This window comes from Anas platyrhynchos, chromosome 12 (genome assembly GCF_047663525.1).
Source record: "Anas platyrhynchos isolate ZD024472 breed Pekin duck chromosome 12, IASCAAS_PekinDuck_T2T, whole genome shotgun sequence".
In the NCBI taxonomy this organism is placed as follows: Eukaryota; Metazoa; Chordata; class Aves; order Anseriformes; family Anatidae; genus Anas; species Anas platyrhynchos.
Window position 1 is genome coordinate 4,116,307 of NC_092598.1, and position 21,558 is coordinate 4,137,864.

General features: G+C 36.5%; 1 protein-coding gene and 1 long non-coding RNA gene across 6 annotated transcripts in view; one reads left to right on the forward strand and one right to left on the reverse strand.

Moving 5' to 3' along the window:
• Nucleotides 1-6,249, forward strand: part of LOC110352837 (uncharacterized) — a 27,951-nt gene extending 21,702 nt beyond the window's left edge. The window contains exons 3-4 of the long non-coding RNA XR_005268775.2: nucleotides 68-138; nucleotides 4,938-6,249. This is a non-coding gene — a long non-coding RNA (uncharacterized lncRNA). The remainder of the gene's footprint in view (nucleotides 1-67; nucleotides 139-4,937) is intronic.
• The window catches only part of CDH13 (cadherin 13), a 479,376-nt gene that overhangs the window by 29,374 nt on the left and 428,444 nt on the right, over nucleotides 1-21,558 (reverse strand). For all 5 annotated transcript variants that reach the window (XM_005020165.6, XM_072044043.1, XM_072044040.1 and 2 more), the window contains one exon: nucleotides 6,195-6,337. In XM_005020165.6, the coding sequence (XP_005020222.4) occupies nucleotides 6,195-6,337 (143 nt within the window). The remainder of the gene's footprint in view (nucleotides 1-6,194; nucleotides 6,338-21,558) is intronic.

Genomic DNA, 21,558 nt, shown 5'->3' on the forward strand with positions numbered 1-21,558 from the left:
TAATCTTGCACTATCATTTATTTAACCCACAAAGACTAATTTTTTTTTATTTTTGTATTTTTTCCAGATGCTACTTCTTAGCTGGCTAACAGTTAAATGGATACAGAATGAGAAGGTAGAACTGTTTGAGCAATTACAGTAAGAATAATTTTTCTTCATATTTGAGCAGAAAAAAAGCCTTTGAGAATATGAGTTTTCTAATTTCTGGCACAATTACCTTTCCTCTGACCCATCATGAATAAAGCTTTCTCTCTTTAAACTTCTATAAACCATATTTGAATCATAGTCATATCAAGGTCAATTTGGAACAACTATAATGATGTCTACAGAATTTCCTTCATTTTACTCCCATGTAACTAACTATAAATTGTAGAACTGCCTACGATCTCTCCTTGGATGTGTTTTTTTCCACCAATTTCTCTATTTTCATCTTCATGTATACGGGAAGGAGAAGCTGTTTTGTTGTATTCAATAGGGCAAGAAAAGAGGAGAACAAAGAATGAAAGGAACATTGTAGAAATTTCCAAAGTGTTTGGAGGGAGCTATGCATTCAGACTGTGCAGTATGTGGTTAGACTATGTAACATGCTCTCTCTTTAAGTGATTATATTTCAGATATAGACTGTGAGAAATAATGGTTCATGCTTTATAACAATACTGCTATGAAAATTTAACTGAAATTTCTGAGTCTCCTCCCTCATCATTCTCTTTTTCCTCCATATGCTGTTTTTCTAATCAGAAAACGTGTACATGCTTGGTGATTTGGCAGCAGGTACTCTCTGTGCAGGCATAAATCCCATTCAGGAAGGCATATTCCAATACTTTTCGTGTTCAAGCTGAATTCCATTAATGGTTCAACTAAAGTAAATGGAACCAACAGTGGGAAGATACTAAGATATGGATGTGCTGCTCAGAATCTGACATAAATGCCACATGCTGACACTTTCTATAAAAGAGGTCCCAAATTTCCCATGAGCTGAAATTTCCTATTTTAAAAATATGCATTGGTATATTGATTTTTTTGATTTATAAAATAAATAATTGCTAAAAGTTGCAATCCTTCATTCATTCAGATAATATATGCAGATCCTATTTTTGAGTAATTACATTTCAAAAGAGCACAGCTCTTTCAGCATATTGAATTGCTACTGACATATGCCATCCGTCTTAAATACTGTTTTCAGCATTCTAATTTCTTTTTCTAATCATGAGTCCATGATGACAAATTAAAACAATATTTTGTGTGCGATTCATATTTTATTGAAATTTAAAATGGCAAGAAAAGGATGAGTATTCAGTTTATTTTCTCTTCTCAATTAATACAGCAATTAAGATAAGGAGTATAAAACTGGCTTAATTGGGTAGCCATGGCAACTAATTGCCTGATTTCTTCAAAAATAGCATGTTTTAGGTGGAATCAATCTGTGGTAATTTAATTACGTACATATGAAGCAAGAAGACAGGTTAGATACATGTAAGGAAAAATTCTGTTTCCAAATTGTTACACATCTTTGTTACTCCATTTTTTTCTAGCTGTTGTCTGTTTCTGTTAATTACCTGTACTACAGAATGAAAATTTTTCCTTTTAACAATTAGGAGTATCAAGAAGAGCACAATGAATGACTGAAAGTAGTTCACATGGTACCCAGAAAAAAGGAAAAAAGTGAAAATTAGACTCTGAATCCTTCCTCATTTTCCTTAGAATGGCAAACTGGCTACAGTCATGGAACCAAAATTCCCTTTTTAAATATAAATCAATAAATAAATAATGACCAGTGCAACTCGAGGCAAACACTGAAATCACTCCAATATAGATATAACTTCTTATGGCTTCTTATAACTTATTGTTTCATGTATAGTCCATGAAATAGAGATTACTGCTCCTGAAGCTGATTTCCTGCAGCTCAACCCTCCTGTTGGACATCCTGCCTATACTAGGGATGGCTGCCATGCAAACACTTATGATGTCAAAAGCTGGGGATGGTGATGCAACACAGGGAGCAAAACACTTTCAGAAAAGAAAAAGATAGTTTTCACTCCTGGGTTATTGCTGTAAGAAACTCTGCTTACTGCGATTTAGTATATCGAAAACTGTATCTATTAAAAACGTGAACCTGGCAGAAGCTGGCTCACTGGCAATAGATGAGAGTTTCTGTCTCAGTGGAAGAACACTGCTAACTTACTTGTGCCCTGCCCAGGTGGCATCAGAAGAGGGAAGTAGAGAACTGTATTTAAGCCAAGTCAGCAAGACTGGGCATTAGTTTTTCAGCATTTTTCACCAGCAGCTTACATACCTGAACGGCATAGGTGTTTTTTCCATGTATTATGCAAACAAAGGTAACCAAGGTTTTTCTTCTAAAGAGATGGAAAAGACTATACAATGGGAACATTAACTAGGATATTGTGCCTCACTACAATAACATTGTTCATTAACTTAAGACTGTTTGAATATATATCGTTATTCCTTCCTCCCTCTTAAAGAAAAGGAGAAACCATAGTTAGCTTTTTTTTTTCTTCTAGATTTCATACATCTTCCAGATTATTTTTTAGCTTCCCCTCCATAATACTAATGTTTTTCTCCTCCCTTATGTTTTCTAAATTCTAACGTAAACTCTCAGAATGTAGGTGAAAAATGGACCCTTCCTGCAGAGTCTTTTAGCATGACTGACCTTATGAGAAAAACATAGAGACATACAGGTATTCTGCTTTATGAGTCCTCCATATACTCCATAATGTGCTGCCATATGTAGGATGACCTTACAACATGGTTACACAGCAGATCTCCTGGAAGGTCTGATGCAAGCAGATTTCTCAAATTGAAATGACTTCTTGCCTTTATTTAATCTATACGAGTTTTACAAATACACTCCCAGTAATTGCACTGTATTGTGGTGATATTGCATTGTTTTTACTGATTAGAATAATGAATTCAAGAAATAAAATGATCTCTATTGTTGGCACTTTCGTTAATTGAAAGAAACCTCTGATGTTTTCTAAGTTTGCATAAATATGACTTTGTCCCATTATGAGCTCATTCTCAGATTAAACACAGTTCATGACACTTCAATGTATTAACTCTGCTTCATGATATTTCCTACCATTATTTAATTTCTTCTTTAATAGACCAGAGACTCTATGTCCACACAAGTATTTAATAAAGAGTTTTCAAATTCTAAAGACACTACCTTGACCTTTACTGAAATCAAAAGTACAGAGCAAATTAGGATATTCATTCCAAAAAGTCCTTTTTAACATAAAATTTCCCTCAATAAAAGGTCAAACTTTATTATCTATAAAATTAATACCGTGTCCATCAAACTTGCTATTACACATTGTTTCACTTGTGTTTGGGAATGTACAGGAACCTTTAGATGTTTAGAGCAGAAGTAATGTAGTTCATACTTACTTAGCTACATTTCAGTTAATTAGACAATGCTGAAAAATAGCATCAAGTTCAAAAATAATTTTGTAAACAACTGTATTACTTACTGCAGTAAAATGACTCCATTTAGAGTTGACTGACAGTAAAGAATGCTTTTGTGATTTACTGAAAAAAAGATATATGGATTTATATAAAGAACTACCAACCATGAAGCTCCTGGTTTTACTTCTGACAGAAATCTTCAACATTTTACAAATAAGAAAAATGCCCCAGCACTTGTCCCCTGCACTGAAGTGTAATAACCAGAAGCTAGTGTCTGATGAATCCAGTGACAGATTCTCTGTTGACATCAGTGAAATAGTATGAAAAAAGTATCACTGTAAATTTTGTTTTCAACTGTCTCATTTCTTCAAATAAAATAGCACCCAAATGGTATGGTCACGTTAAAAACAGTGACCATATGTGACAAAAAATGTTAAAAACATTTATTTCATAAAAAATGAAATATGATGGGACAACTGGATCCCTTCTGTAATTATATATACTCTATATGCTATGAATACAAATATTGTTAAAAATTCGAGAGGCAGGAGACCTTTTCTCCATTAACACCAGCGACAGGACCCGCGGGAACGGGGTTAAGCTGAGGCAGGGGAAGTTTAGGCTTGACATCAGGAGGGGGTTCTTCACAGAGAGAGTGGTTGCACACTGGAACAGGCTCCCCAGGGAAGTGGTCACTGCACCGAGCCTGTCTGAATTTAAGAAGAGATTGGACTGTGCACTTAGTCACATGGTCTGAACTTGGGTAGACCTGTGCGCTGTCAAGAGTTGGACTTGATGATCCTTAAGGGTCCCTTCCAACTCAGGATATTCTATGATTCTATGAAAATTAGCACGCAACTCACAGACGTTTCCACAGTAAGCATCATGTCTGCAATCCCTTATACTATCAATTGACATTAACACTGCTGAAACTCCTGGCAGTACTGTCAGAAACTGAACTTGGGAAGATGTGCAAGCATCTTCCTCTGGCTTTGCCCATTGAGGCTGGAGCTCCAGAGCAGCTCTTGCTCCTACCAGCTCCCCCAGATATCATTACATAGTTAGACAAATCAACAGTAATTTTTCCAGTTACCAACCTGCTTCTAAGTTTAATGTGTTCTTTGTTAATTAATCCAGGGCTGATACAGACCACAAGGTTAATACCACCTATTTAAGCACTGCTATTTAATGCTATTTCCACATATGTCTGAGCTACATACAGTGAAGTAGTACAATACTCTGAATGATCATTATTAACACCTTAGCATCCCACTACTAAATGCACACTTGTGGTTTCTAATTACTTCATTCAAAGAAGTCAATAATGTTCGAGTAGATCAGCTCCTGTGCTAACAGGATGACCAAATTACAAATAAACACAACAGATGATAGAATTAGATGCTGACCCAGTATCTCAATGGAAGAGGGTTCCTTCCTTTCTAACCCATGTTAAATACCTTCCCTTGTTCTGCTGTTCAGTGCACAGACACCTTTCCCTCCTCTTGTTTTTCCAGAATTTGAATGTTTCCAGGGAAGCGTTCTGGGATTTAAGGGGTCACCTAGCAGTAAGGCTCCTGGCTTGGAATGGATGAACGAGTGTTACTGCCCTGAGAGCACGATAAAGTTCTACCCGAAAAATTATGAAAATCCGTTTTCATTCAGACCAATTTCCACAGTAAGAAATATTCAACTTTCTGTTCCACATTTTCTCTTGAGGATATTTGACTCCACTTTTAAACAGGAAGCAAATTTGTCCTTCTGATAATGCCAAAAAAATATTATCCTGACTTTTTACACTTATCCTAAGACATTTCCCAGTGTACCCCATTTTATAGATGCATTTAAAAGATTTTTATTCAATAGCAAGTAAAAACAGAAATAAGTTTAGAGCTACATTTTTCTATGAAAATTTCTTAAGACAAATATGTATATGAATAGATAAGTAAATCATCGTGTCAGCAGATTTTTTTTCTTTTATATTGAAGATAATACTTTCTTTTTCCTGTCAGGCCCTGCAAATGTTCCCTGAGTCATGTGGTTACAAAAATATAGAATTGCCCTCCTAAAAAGAACATTTTACAATTCATCACCAGGACTAAACCAGCTGCAGCTGTGAAAAAGTGTTAACATATTAGCTGTTATATTGCAGACAAATCTTTTATTTATTTTGTGCCGTCAGCTCTAGAGATTTGCAGAAATGCTCAGGATTTTCTCTTTCTTTCTGTGCCACTGAAGTCTCTTTCTGAGTTTTCACTAGATACTTTAATTTTGATTATATTTGACAGAAGGAACTTTAATCCATGTAATATGTAAAAAATACTGCATTTTAACAAGGGCTTTTACTTATGTTTTTATTGCCACTGTCATTGCATAGAATAGAATTCAGCATATCAGGGATGGGTTGTTATTGGTATTTAGGAGCCCGAGGCTTACTAACTACGCAAATATTGTGAAGAAATTAACTCTGAAAAAGATTATTTATAACTTTCCAAGAATGTTCATATACTATTTCCATCTCATTTCCATCTCATATTGAGATCTCAGCATAGGAATATATGTGTGAGACATAGCCTTAAAGTGGTTCTAAATTTAAAGTTTTTTTTTCTGTTTTGCCACAATGACCTCTGATACCGTTAGGTGTCTGCTTACCAAAGTGCTGAATCATATACTTACTGTTAATGTGCACATTTTGAAGATGAGCTTTCAAACAGGGAAAAAAAAAAAAAAAAAGTCATATACTTTAATGAATACAATCCATAATAGTTACTCACCACTGTCTATTGCCAGAAAGAGAGCAGTGTATATGTTGTCCTGAACGTAAGGTGATTCCCGATCCAGGATAGCAGTGGTGCCAATGGTACCATTGGTAGGGTTAATTTCTAGCCAGCCTGCTGGATCCTTATAAACTGAGTACCTATATAAAAAGATAAAAGTCATTAACAAATTATATATCTAGATATAGACTAATTACATTACTACAAAAGAATATGTCTTTGCACTCACTGGCTTTTATGAGGTAGATCTCTTAAGGCTTAAAAAATACAACTTAAACCTTGTGCCTTCCTTTGAGGTGGATCATTACTGTTAGGCTCATTTGAAAGAGAAAGGTAGAAAAGTTTGTGTCAATGTTTTTGGGTACAGATGCCCCAAAGCTTCGTACAGAAATCAATATTTGAAACATTACATATGACCTGTTTCCTACTAACAATCTTTGGAGTGATACGTAGAGTACCTAACCACTTTCAATGGACTTCTGCAACAACAGGGGTATTTACAGACTTTATAAATTCTCTCACAGTATTTTTCCAGACTCAAAATTTTGTTTGGACAACCAGTTTTATTTTTTATTGCCTGAGTGTTTTTCATTTTTCTATTAAAATTTTTATCTCGGGCGGTACTGAAGATGCTATAAATGGTGGTGTGCAGTATCAAAAAGAGAGTTTTGATTCATTAGATATAACGCAAGAGCTGGTTACATGCAGACCCCTAATTTGTACACGTTTGATTTGCAGTTTGTAATCCAAAGTTACCTGCTTCTAATGGTTTCATTTAGATGCTCAGAGTCTTGGAACAATTCAACCACATGTGTGTTATTCAAACAAGGATTTGAAAATGCTGTCTGCCCAGATCCTGTAACATAATTCACTGCTGTGCTTTGTTTGCAGTCATCAGCACAAATATTTAGACCCCACTACTGGAAATACTTAGATTGCGAACTTTATGCACTAAGAACTGCCCTATTAGACTGAAGTAATAAACGTAGGAATGTTCTGATTCTATACTGAGTTAAAGATATTAAGTCATATAACAACACAGAGATGAATGAACTGGCACCAATTCCCTCTCCAATTAAATTTTTATTATTTTAAACAAAACCTCCAATCATATAGTCAATACTTACTATAATAACCTTTTAACCTTTTTTGTAGTGAATTGTTACAGGTCATGAACAGCCATAAAATCTTCTACGGATATTTTAAATAGTAAATAATTGACATGAAACCTGTTACTATTTAATGAGTAGGTGCCAAGCCAATACCTTTCATGTGAAAGGTGTCCTATGTGATAATGCTGCGAAAAATAATTTATCAGTGCAAATATCTCCCGAGAGAATAATCAAAACTAACAGATTGTTAGAAGGGGAAAAATAAAGTAGGTAAAATGAAATAAAATGGCAATAGGTAGAAGAAAGGAAAATTTGCAGGCCAACAAAGACATGGTCTCATTGAATTCCTATTTCAGAAGCTTGATTTGGTCTCTTGTGTGCTCTGAAAAGGTAAAAATAAGTGGTGGTGAGTTACTAAATCCGCGTAACAAACTGTAACAAACCTTTTGGAGTTCATGAGAAAAAGAGACAAACACTAAAAACAGTTGGCTTGCTTATGCTCCCACAGAAGTCACTCAGAGTTTCTCCACTGTCTTCCCCAGGAGCAGAAATCGTCCCCATAGACGTTATATGAAAAAGAACCAAACACTAAGACTTTCCATCAACCCAACATGTTCTTCCACTTAACTATGTAAATATTAATCAATCCAGGAGCTTTATCTTCTGTAAAAACAAATTGCTAGAATAGTAACAATGCAGATCATTATTTCATTTCACTTCTTTGTTTCTTTTTTATTGTTGTTTTTATAACTTTGCAACAAAGGTATGCACAAAAGTATGGAATCAGGGCAGCCTAAACAATTCGTAGTCTATTGTAAAACTGCGAATTCTCAATTAACCCTGAAACAATTTAAGAAGATTCAACACTTTTAAAGTAATGAGAATTTAAAATGGATTGTATTATCTTCCCTGATTGCTTTACAAAGCACTGATGGCTGTGCAAATAAAAAACTGAATTGTATAACCTGTGATTTGGCACAGGATATTGTGAAAGTAGTACTTTGTCTTTCCTACCACATTTTTTACTTATTGTAAGTATATTGTAGTACAGATGATTATTCTTTTTTTTTTTTTTTTGAGTACTCTGCTAGAAAAAGATTTAGAATAGACTCATTAAGAAAAGCACTATTAAAAAAAAAAAAAAAAAAACACAAAAAAACCCACAGATATAGAATACAGAGCTTCACTTTTTACGTTTAACTGTAGTGAGACCTATTTGTATGGCAGTATTGAAAAACAGACCATTTTTTAGGTGGTTAAACATAAATGCTTGTGCCTACTTGCACCCACTCAGTTTTTGAAAATCATAAGCACGTTGATAAGTCTGTATGGATGTATACAGGACTGTGTTCTCTGGAGTGCCAATTACTGCTTATTCTGGACTTTACATTGCACTAGTGAAATTTAGTGCTGCTTTGTGAGGTTTCTGTGTTTTGTTGTTTAGTTTTAAAACATGTCAACACATGACAGTCCCCAAGGTTTTATGTGAACACCAGGACACGAGTAAGTGTTGTTGTTTGTCAAGCCTATTTTGTTTGTCATCTCCTTGCACTATGTTCATGCCCTGGCATTATATGTAAGGCAAGTATTGCAAAAGAAGCAGAAAAAAAACACAACAATTCCCTTAGACTGGGATCATCTACTGCAAAACATTAGGTATACATTTCAGATACAGACCTACAAACAGATGCAGAGAGGCTATAGCTGCAGAACAACAAAATACAAATCAAAATATGCACTTTGCCTATTCAGTGCAGAACTAAAATAAAATAGCATATATATGGAAATAATTTAAAATGTTTAAATGTCATCATCTCCTTCCTGTAATACAGGTAAGTCATTCAGAGAACACCTCCTGGGGTTGCTAGCAGACGTGCATGGTGGTTGTGGCTGGCAGCTTGATTAGCACAGAAGACTCTTCACAGAACAGTGTTGATAATATGGACACGGAAATCTAATCAGAGTCACAACCTTGCACTAGACAAAAAAACAATTTCACAGCCAACAATCAAATAGCTCAGGGGGTCAAAGGAGAGCAGCCAGGCAACTAGGCACAGAGCCAGATGCTGCTTTTGACTTCCAGAGCTTGGTAGTTGCCAGACTTTTCCCATGTGGAGTCAAGGGGTCTTGGCTCCTATGTTTTAACAGAAAGAGAAGGAAGGCAAAATGAAGCATTTTGAACATACTGAGTATCACCACAACAGAAAAAATCAGTGCCAAATCTGTGCTGAATGACACATCTGTGCCAGCTTGTTGTGCAGCATTGACAGGAGTTAAGGTGAGCGATCTGGAAAGGCTCGTTGGGGTGGAGGTTCTCCAGCCTTGTGCATCTGGATATTGCTCAAGTCGCCTTCCACAGAGACTCTCTAACCAACAAGATGCAACAGAACAGAAGTGGTACAGCAGTACTGGCCGCATGAAATATCTACCTGAACCTGCAGTTAGGCTTTGTACTGCTGACTGCAGGCATTAAGATGCCACTGTAGTAGACTACTGGGCAAGACTGTTATAGCATGATTAGGACCTGGAGATTTGTTCTCCCAAGTCCTGGTGCTGTCACGATGGAATCTGGGAAGTCATTTAATTCAAGCTACACACCCAATTCATAGCGGTAAAATGGTAAGGATGTAATTCTGCCTTGAAGAGCTTTTAAAAGGATAACATCTGTAGCTGATTGCTAAAGGACAATGAGAGACATCAAAAGTACTGAGATGCGGAACAGAAAAGAATAATTTGAACAGTTTTCTAAAGATGCAGGGAAATAGTTACTGTCATTTGCAAATTGTATAGTTGCTTTTTTAAGCTATATTTAAAACAGAATTAAACCCAGATGATTCAAAATTAATTCTCTCCTCTGCATACACATGTGTACGCATGTATGCGTGTGTATGCTGACTGGTCCTGGGTGAAACTTAAAGTGTCAAAATATTGATAGTAACCATTTTCATAGCGCTTCAATCTGTTCAATCTTATTGGAGGGAGTCTGTATCAGAAATGTAACAAAGCTTATTCAGACATTAGATTTCCAAATCATATTTGCAACTTTTATGGATCCTGGTCCTGCTGACATAAGGAAAAAAACCAGAGTTGAATACACCCAATATTTCCCCTAAAAAGTATAGGCACATTTGTATTTTGAATGAAAAGCATTCACATTATCCAAATTTCTGAATCCACAGCATTTCACCTACAATTAAGTTACATATTGAAGTTACCATATCTCTCTTGCTCCTGCTGGGACTGTACCGTATAATGACAGTCTCTGAATTTTTTCTATGAGCTCTTCATGAACTACTCAAGTGAAATGATCAGTGGGGAAGGTAACTTGATATTTTCTGTGCTTAAGAGCTCAGCATGAGAACTCCCTTTTGTCTCTGAATGAAATATCCTCTAAATGCAGATATTATGTAATCTTTAAATCAAGAAAATATGAACTTCGTCTCATTATATCAAGTCCACCACCTTTGGAAAAAAATTTACAGGTATTTGGGAGAGATCAATGTAGCAACTGCAGCATAAATATACACACCTATATAAAAACTGTTGTTCTAAGAGAAAGATAAAAAACACTTCTCAAACTGTAAGCGTAACATTGCATATCTGGATTAAAACCATGTGGTGCTGCATATGCTATAGTAGAGATGACATGACGTAGAGCTTTAGAGATCAACCTGTACCCCATCATCATGTTCCATCTTTTCCCCTGTGCTAACATTACCTTTTGCTTGCACAAATTATGGCAGTGTATGGCACCAGAAAGAGCACAAAGGAAGCTCAACTGCAACACAGTGATTCTCCAGATGAAATATACTCTAGACTCATTTATGATGACACATGCATTTTTTCTGCTATTTGACTGTATGATAACAAAGGTAGTCCAGCTCCTATATGGTTTTAGGTTATAAGCTTTGGGAGAGAAACTTACATGTTGTGTATGTATATTCACAGCCTGGCACAGCAGGGTCTCTAATTGCTATCCCACCATGCTGAACACAAACAATAGTAATTCTCTGACATATATTACATCTAATATTCTCTAACCACATTTCTACATTTTCACTTTTTTTTTTTTTCAATGTTTGTGTCAGTAAAGCCATTGGAAGAAATTATTTGGAGGAGTTGTGGGTTTTTTTCAGATATTGAAACAACTGTTGATGAAAAAGAAATTATAATTTCAAGATCCAAGTGAATATACAGGTTTACTTTCCTTTTAATATCCAGAAAGAAAGCTACTGCCTGAAATTTTTCACTGTAGCCCCTAAGCTCTGTTTCATACAGGTCATTCACACGTGATTCATGGTCCTTCTGTTTAGTGTGTTTTCACATCTCCTTTTTGTGTGCTGAACTTGGGCTGGTAGTTTGATGTTCAATTTGGAAACACCTGGATCTGAGCCTGCACGTGAGCTGTTTGGCATTTCTTTCAACAGTCAGCAACAGTCTGCAGTCCAGCAAGTGCCAATGCCAACCACACAGCCCCAGTGCAGTTGGCACTGGTCTGTCCTAATAGTTTTGGGACTTCTTTTGCAACTCCTTTTAAATGAGTTAGTGTGGCAGTGTTGTCAGAACTATGTAATTACTATTATGGGCACGAGATCACAAAAATTTCAGCATAACTCTGCTATTGCTTAGGGTGTTCTGCAGGCATATCTGAGTAATAATTCAGAGCTAAGCCTTTTTCTCATGATTTATTAGCAATTCAAATAAAACTGCCTGAAATAATAAAAGCATGTCAACAGGTAAATGTCTTTGTGTTAGAAGAGATAGGGACAAAAACTAATCAGTATTGTTTTCTGTACATATACAAACTTCACTGCTGCTGGCAAATGAATATGCAATGCTTCCCTGGCACTTTCTAATTCCCATATTCCACACTGCTTTCAACACACTGCTCTGTACCAAAGCATGTAGGCCTTGTGCTTTCCAAGGGGCTACAATGGGCATTTCCCTCAATTATAGACATATTATGCATATATGAAATACCAATAATGTATATGTGTTATCAATATGTATATACGACATTAATAGCTCAATATGCTATTTGCAATAGGCCTATGGTTTGTACACAGTAGATTTGGCTACTAGACAATTCAGATATACATATGACATTTGAATTATCAGTTGGGCATTTTTGTGGGAACTGGTAATAAGTACTCATAACAGCTAATGGAGATTCTTGTTGAATAACTATTGTTTCGTCATCCAGTGAAAAGGACACCAACACATGCAGACCTACCTAGGGCTAGCAGCACATGCAGCCCTACCAAGTCAGCCAGATGAACTAGCTCTTTAATTTTTGCATTTTCCTTTTCATCCATGTAATATAAATGAACAGAAAAAAAAAATATCCTGCATTATAAAATCATAGAATATCTGAGTTGCAAGGGATCCACAAGGATTATCATCCCCAAAGGCCAATACACACACACAAACAAAATAAATCAGATCATGTGTTTTAAGAGTGTTCTGCAAACATTTCTTGAACTCTCCACACCATTACTAGTACCATACTGGGACTACTAGTAGTAAATTTTAAGCTAGCCCAGATACCTGTCTGTACTGGGGCCACAATCTATAACAAAATTTCCATCACAGGTAACAAACTAAAAAGCAACTTTGAATTTCAGATCACAGAGAAAACAGAAGCATAAGTATTTCATCACAGAATATTACCAAAACCTACACATTTATTCCTCTCAAAACCTACAGGTGAGGATATACATGGTATAAGAGAAATGACAAAGGTAACAGTGCTGATATCCTGTTAAAGGTCTCTTTCAGATCTTTCTTAATCAAGTGCATAAACACACCTGTTGATTCCTGATCCTCAAGGCTTTAAAAAAATCTGTTATTCCACAATACCATCACTGACAGTTTTTAAGACACAGTTTGTATCGTAAACCTACCTGTATCTGGTAGGTTTGACATGTACATATCCCTCATAAACATTCTCTATTAAGAGATTTAAGAAGCACACAACAACCTGCAAAAGACACTATTAAAAACTCAGAAAGGAAAGGAAAAACAACCTAGACTGTCTACTTGTATTTTCCCCATATTTGTGTAAGTGTGTAAGTGTTTGACTTACACACTGCAAATGGCAGACCAAGCATAGTTAGACATCTTTTCCCGTTAAATATATGATCATACAAAATGAATGCCTTTCAATTTGGGTTGAAATGCTGTTACTAAAAGTATGGCTATATGCTAAATGTGCAGTAGGCTGTAAAATATCTCCTGTAGTGCTCTCCTGCAGAGATTCAGGCACGCTCAAATTATTTTGGGTAGATTCTTTAAAATAAAAAATGTTAAAATAAAAGAAGCAAATTTAACAGAAATATGCTATTATTGATAAGAATAAATACATCATTAACAAAAAATAAAACCTGAAGTAAATCACATTTTCTGGCAACATTGTTGAGAAAGGTATTAGGTCAGATGCATTTTTAAACTTACTGAAGATAGAGGATTTATGCAATAGCCGTTTTTCAGCTTCATGGAACAGATTTATGGGCTTGTGGACTGTCTGTATTTTTGCAGGGCTGAAAATGTCAACTTAGAGTACAATTAAAAAAAAATAAATTAAAATCCCCATCAATGTTGTGCCACAAGTCACTCTATGCATTTTTTGGTCAGAAAATTCATGTTTCTGTGTGATAAACTGGACATATTCCAGGGTGAATTCATTAGCTACGCACTAGTGCATAGCTTAGCTCTGCAGGCTGGGCATGACGATCTCTGTAGTAACTCACTGCAGCAGCTCTTTCCCAGGTGATCCCTATGTGCCTCTTGAGTTTCTAGTTTATGTATGAACATAAGCATGCACATACTTTATTCTAACCCTATCTGAATAGCCATGTAGTTCTCTGGCTACAATGCCAATCTGGCACGTGAAATAATGTAATAATTCCCTCCCAAGTCCACGCATATCTGTTAGGATGTGGAGTGGACAGGATATACACACTACTAAAATCAGCACTGCTGCACACAACTGATATACATTGCTTTTTAAGGCTTAAGGTTTACACATTCATGTTTTCGGTCAGACACTTGATGTTAATATCAGCTTTCCATTGATTCAGTCTCAAGAAAAATTCCTTTCAGCTTGTTCTAAAGAAATGTGTTTATAGAGAACCAGAACAGGAATGCTGTGGTACTACGAGGCTGAGCACACTACTGAAGAAGCTCAGAAGTTTTTCCTAAAACTCCTCCATGCTATGTGAACACAGAATATTCTCTAGAACAAGCTTCCATTTGAGTCTTCTTTCAGTCACCCCTTCAGGTTATGAGTAATATACAGAAATGTATGGCAAGAAAAGGAGCCTGCCCAGTGCTTGGGAGGATGACTTGTCTCTCCTACAGCCCTTCTTATGGTATTTGTCTGAACCAAGTAATAAGTGACAGTAAAGTCTGCTGGAAGTGTAAAAACAATTTCTCAGAAATATTGAAGCTGTTAGTTCTTTTTCTGATCTTTAGGACTGAAAGCGTGCACCTTTTTAGTTACAACATATTTAAACAGGCAGACAAAATAAAATGGAAACTTTAGATGCTACTTGGTCTATAGCAATATGCCAATACACTTAGAAATACTGTACCATTCTATTCCAGTTTTAAAAAATAAAATTCCAATTTATTTTTTTTTCCATTAAAAATAATAAAAATTAACACACACAGGGGAATTTTCTACAAACAACAAATCTTGGCTAGAATGATAAAATATAACAAAGCAAAACAAAACCACAAAAAATTGCTTACTTAAATCCTTTTTGTAGTTAATTGGGCTGTAACATAAATATAGTTTTATGTGAGTGGGAGGGGTTCATACTGCTGAGATATATCTGTTTGTGGAATTTTCTCTTAACTACATTCAGAGCCAAGTGCAGACCCCACAGACAGAATTAAGTAGCATACCTCACACAGAAATGTTTTTGTCCTGTTCAAGTAAAAATGAAGTATTGCCAGTACAGGCAAATTGGAGCATATGGGACTTAGCATAGAAGGTCAAATGAGAGAGCTTCAGCTGCTCATCTCTACTGCTAAAGACAGATCAATATATACCCAATATTGTCTCCAGCTACTCACTGAATCAGAGGGAGCACAGTGGAAATAAAGTGTTAGAAATGTTAAGTCTATTCTACATGAGACTTAAAAGGCAATGAGCTGCTTTGCTCGGACGGTGAGTAGGCTGGTGCTCTCATCTGGTAAATTTTAGCACTGGGAGTGGTTCTGTGCCCAAAAGGAACAGTTTGTAGGGTTGCAGCCACAGTACAGACAGTAATTTCTTCTGTTTTCATCTGCAAGGCACTTCTAAATTATGCACCCCACCTCATCATCTGAACAAAAATCATTTTGGCTTTATTTTCCTTGTTACATCAGTGGTTTAGCAGGTTTGCTTTCATCACAATTCTCTATCTACAATGATATGATCAAAACAGAATGAAAAATTAGATGAAATTCAGTTTCTAGTCCCCTGCCACTGAGAAATATGAGCTCAGAAAATGGTTGACTAATTAGTTATTTGTGTGGAAAAAAAATAGAAGTAAAACCCTTGGTAAACATAAAGTAACTGTAGAGTCATTGCAATAATAATAATAATAATAATACACCAAAACCTACAGCAATTAATCAAATGAAATTACTAAAACTGTAATAATGAGGTAGTTAAATAAACTGTTATGAAAAGGAAAACATTTTTGTTATTTTCATTGTACAGTCTTCCAAACACTTCTCTACACCAAGAACTAATATTCAGTGTTTTTTTATTAGTAGTAGTAGTATTTTCCTTCAGGGCAAAAAAAAAATCCTAGAAGCTGATGTGTAACAACAACAACAACAACAAAACAAATGCATTTATGTCTTTTTTAATCAGAAGTGATTAGGGCTATGGTTAAATGAACCCAGAGGCTATAACTATCTGAATTATTCCTAAAGCTTGGGAATAATACACCATATCTGGGACTAACACACCTAGCATAATCAGGTTGTTACTGTTAGAATAATTGTCGACATGCAAATCAGTAAAAGTTTTTTCATTGCAGCAATTGTGCCTCAAAAGCTAATCAACGGGAAGAGCTGGAGGTTCTTTTATGAAGTACCTAGAGAAGGTTTTGGCAGTAAAACCCTATCAAGTTTCTGTATATGCCAATTCTTTGCAAGTGTGCTTCCAGCAAAAGCAGTTTCTCCCACTGCAAATCCATTTGTTGCTTTTTTTTCAAGCTGGGGTCCTGGTAACTCTCAAACATAGGAAAATTTTCCTAAGAGCCCAGCAGATTCACTACTAAAATGTCACTATTGAACACTGCCACGAAGTAGCACATTTCTCCAGATTTAGTGGGAGGTATTTTTTTCTGAAGGATTGACAGAAAAGAAGTGAGAATTGGCTCACTGCTGTGAAGCATTAGTCTATCTGGATCAATACAACTCCCGTTGCACTGCAGATCGTACTGCCAGGAGCCAGGCTGCTCCCAGCAGTGGATTACTCTGACCAGCTGCCATAAAACCTCAGTTTTTCCCTGGCTAATACTTCCCAGAATTGTGAAGTGTTCTCCCCAAGAAGCAGGGCAGTGGAGCAACCAGTCTAAGCTCCAGCACAGGTTTGTAGCCTGTGCTTGTGTGATGCTTGGCTGTTCATGAGATCTCCTCCGGTCCCCATCAAAACTGTTAACTCTGGGACCCATCTCATAGGGAAGCAACAGGATTAATGTTTCTGCAAATTAATTTCCAAAAGGAAAGCATAACAAATTGGTGAATATACTGAATAATCATTTTAGCACAGTTTATGTCCTGTGCCAATCTAAGGCCTTCACAATATCGATGCCATTTAAAGCAGAGGTTAGTGTACCAGGTAACCCCGGTTCATTTGTTTGTTTCATGCTTGCTTGCCTCTTTTGTTGCCCTCTTGCTCCATTTTCCTCATCAGAACTTTTCAAAGAATTACAGGCCAGTATAAATCTAGATGGGATCCTAAAGGACTAGGCCATTCCAGAGATGGGGAATAACTCCTTGTCACACTGAAAATAAACAGTAAGCTTTGAACACTAATGGGTCATTTGTCCTATTGCCAGAGAAGCAAGCCATACCAAGGAGGACATTTCTTGAATTGGTTCCAGCATATTTAGCAAGATGACTTCCTTTGATACTAAACACACACAACTCCCTTTAATTACAACTGTTCATTAGGTAGTGAAGAATATTAACAAACAACACAAATGAAATGAACAATGTCTAAATCAGAACACTTTCAGAACATAAACATGTGGGATCACTGGGCCCACGGCCTCTGGCTGTCCTCAAGGCATTCAGAATTATTAATAGTGTGACTTTCCTCTCTCTTATCCCCTTACTATACGTAGCCATTTTTACCTCTTCAGTGCCAGAGAAAATTCTTGGAAATTTGAAACTATGAATTTGACACAAATTAAAAACAAAATGCTTCCTTGACTTATGTGAGGGATCCTAAATGGGAATTTGAAAGAGGAAAAAATGTGAAGTATTTTTTATCATGCTGGCTAGTAAAAAAAACAAAAACAAAAACAAAAACCTTACCTTTACATCTAACAGAAGACTAAATTATGATCCTCAAAGTGCTAGACAATGCTTGGAATTTTTCCTTGGGAAAAACATGCCCAGTATTTATGACTTATAGCCTTTTTGTTTGGTTGGTTGGTTTTTGTTTTAATTAAAACCTGGACAAAGGGGGAGTGGGGGGGGGGCAAGGAGGAAGAGATGTACTCTTATAGAAGTCATGAAAGTTATGAATTAAGTTTTAGCCAAAACACCGCAATTCCAAATAAAGAAAAAATACTGAATCTTACAAATTTTGATCTCTGATTTGAAGGAGACAGTAAACATTTCTGAATGGACAGCTGCTTAAAAGTCAGGGGCCTTGAAAATGCAGTAGCTCTGTGAAATCTATTCTACCAGAAAATTTTGGATAATGGCCAGAAAAAGCAAATATATTCAAAAGATAGACCTTTTCTAGAAAATAAGTGCCAGACTCACAAACCTCAGCCTTGGAATCAGTGGACAACATTAAAGTTGCAAAAGAGATGCCACCAAGGAAATGTCTGCCCAGTCTGTCAAGTCGAAGTCAGCAAAGATAATGTCAAAGGCTCCAAGCAACAAAGACGATGAAGCAGAATCTATCTTGGATCCCTCAAACAGGGGTGTGACGTATCTGCTATGAAGAGCATGTAACTACAGAAAAGGACAGACCTGGCAATTAGCATTTACAGAAAAGCTATCGCATTGATCATGTGGCAATTTTCTATGCCCAAGTAAATCCATGAAAGATAAAATTCATTATGAAGACCAAATACTTCTAACAAAGTAGCTTGGGACCAGATCCTAATTCCATGAAGTTTTTCTTCAAGGAAAAAAAAAAAATTACAGATCCCTTGGCCGTATCAGGTATTGAAGCCAAAACACTTACACAAGACTATTTACTGTGATGAACCAGCACAAACATTTTCACTATTTTTTTCTTAGCTTAGCAACAAAGGACAAAGAGAAAAAGAGACTAGTGTGAGAGAACAAAATTTAACACACAATAAATTGACCATGCAGTAAGTAGCAACTCAGAAAGAAAATCTGTGAAGAAGCTGATACTGCCAGAAAAGTAATCGAAATAGTTTTCTGTGCTGACAGAGCTGGGACATTCCTGAGTTGGCTAAACTTACACAGGACTCATTTCTAAGATTCAGCTATTTCTAAGGCAAGCACCGTAATGCAGGAGATGATAGGAGAGCAATAATGTTCTGCTGACTTATAAAAGCCTCCATGTGGCTCTGAGTTTCTTGGCAGGTTGCAGTTAGGGGCCTGGCAAGAGAAATAGTCCCACTCCAGCTTGTTTGCTCTCCTGTCCCCATTGAGTGCACACCACTGCACCCCCAGCTCTGTTCAAAGTGTGTAAGTAACAGCTAATAAAAGTATGCAGCTGGTGCAGGTTTTCTCTCCAGAAGCTCATTGTGGTGAGATACAACGTAGTTTCTTTGCTAATCCTATAACAGTGTTTTTTCATGTATTTGACAGGCCTAATCTAGAGTGGCAAAGATCCACGTTGGAATCCAGACTTCCCCCAAGTAAAAGGAAAACGCTGAACCTGGGAGTAGAGTTGAACCTGATCCAGGCAAAAAAAGCTGGCTTGAATCTTGTTTTTGCTCACATTAGAGCACTGCCTGAGCCATTATTTATAGCCTTTGCTGTATGTAGAGCTGATCCCCAGAAGTGTATTTCATGTTACCAGTTCACAATAACAACTGAATTAATAACTGACATCTCTTAGAGAGGATTTGTTCAACAGGGAGAGAGCTGTGCAAACCCGTGGCAGGCTGCGGCATCACCCCTGGCCTCTCATGTCATCCTCCAGAGCCCTGTGCTGCTCTTGCCACTGCAGGCTCCCATCAGCCCCTGCCACACACTGATCCCCCTGTGCACACCACTACACAGCCCCATGCATATGCTTTAATTTACACATCTCCCGATTTGTTTTTCTGTACCTGTGGGATGGGTGTCTGACAGTAAAGCTTTATCAGGAAGGCTGGACTGCTTCATTAACCCACCTCCTGCACCTGCCACAACAGAGATGCCAGCTCTAAAGACCAAAATGCCACCACGTCTCTCCCCTTCCCACCACCAGGGAGCTTGGCAGAAGCAGCAGCGTGCTGCAGATTCAAGTTCCTGCTAGTACACAGCACTGGTAGTGGAGAATGAAAGGCTTTTCCTGGCTCAACCCCTTTATGCGAATGTTCTAAATGCTACCTCTAGGGAGAAAATATGTGGAATTCCCCACCTAGTCAAAATCACAGAATCACTCGGGTTGGAAAAGACCTTTAAGCTCATCTAGTCCAACCTTTAACCTAGTACAAAAGTCTACCACTAAACCATTCTACGAAGTTCTACATCTACACATGTCTAGACGACCACCAGGGACAGTGACCCAACCAGTTCCCTGGGCAGCCTATTCCAGTGCTACACAACCCTTTTTCCATAAAGAAATTTCTCCTAATGTCCAATTATATTTTAGAATGAAACAGAATCAAACCTGAATGATTTTGGTCTCAGTTGAGTGCAAACCCAAGAGTTAGTTAAAAATTAGTAAACTTCTTGTTCCCTATTTCATCTGCTAAGCATCTATTATGAAACTTAGATTCTCTAAATGTCATTGCCAGAGCAGGAATTAAGGATGGGGTTATTTTACAAGAAAAGAGTCAGGCTTTTAACAAGTTTATTTTAGCGGCCTACATTTTCCTGTATTTTTTTTCTGAAATCCTAGTGTTAATTCATTAAAAGTATTTTACACGCAAACACAAAATAAATTTGTCCAAGAAGCACTTCTTAAGGCAATTCTATTAGTTATTCACATAGATGTGAGAATCACTCTGCGTGGGCATTACTTTTGGAAAAGTATACAGAAGCACATATGCAACAACTCATGTTAAACTGAAGTCCTAGTGAAAACAACATCCTTACCATTGCTCAGTATCAGATTATGTTTTCAGTTGTGTATTACAGTACATGAATATGATGATGCAAATTTCATGTCAATGTCTGTGTGAAAAATATATACAAGGCTGTCTGATGTTCGATTAATGGTCTGAGTTTATCTGGAATAACTGGAAATTCTCAAAGTTTTTTTTTAAATTGCTCGAAGAGCCAAGAAATTAATATCTTTGTTTCCATAGAAATAGAACTCAACTAATTCCATAAAATATGTCACTCTGGTATTATTATTGCAGCAATTAAGATGTTTTTCCTTTTAGTTCTTTAGTTTAGCTTTGTTTAAAAATAACTGTATTTGTAGTAGGAAAATAGTCTGTCTTGATGCATTTGTATAGTTTTGTAGCCCAGAGGAATTAATACCCACTGAGTTAAAATACTTTCCAACATTGTAGCATTTAATAACAAAGAAGGAAAGGGTAGGTTAGAACTTCAGTAGCATGTCTGATAATGTGAGAATGTAATATTCAAAAAAAATCACACTACTGTCCAATCCAATAATAGGAAGAAAAAGGCATATTTATTCATGGCTAATAATAACAAAAATTAAGTTTTCAGTTTTCCCAGCTGATTTTGAATACACTATGCACTTCATGGGTGCAGTTCTTACAGAAAAAAATTTAATTCTCTTTCATTCTTTTTGTAGTAATATTTTCCTACTGTAAAAATTAACTGCTATGTACCAATAAACTGCTGAGTTTTATTTGACTGAGTACACTGAAATAAACAAAAAAGTGCAATTGCTTTCCGTCAGA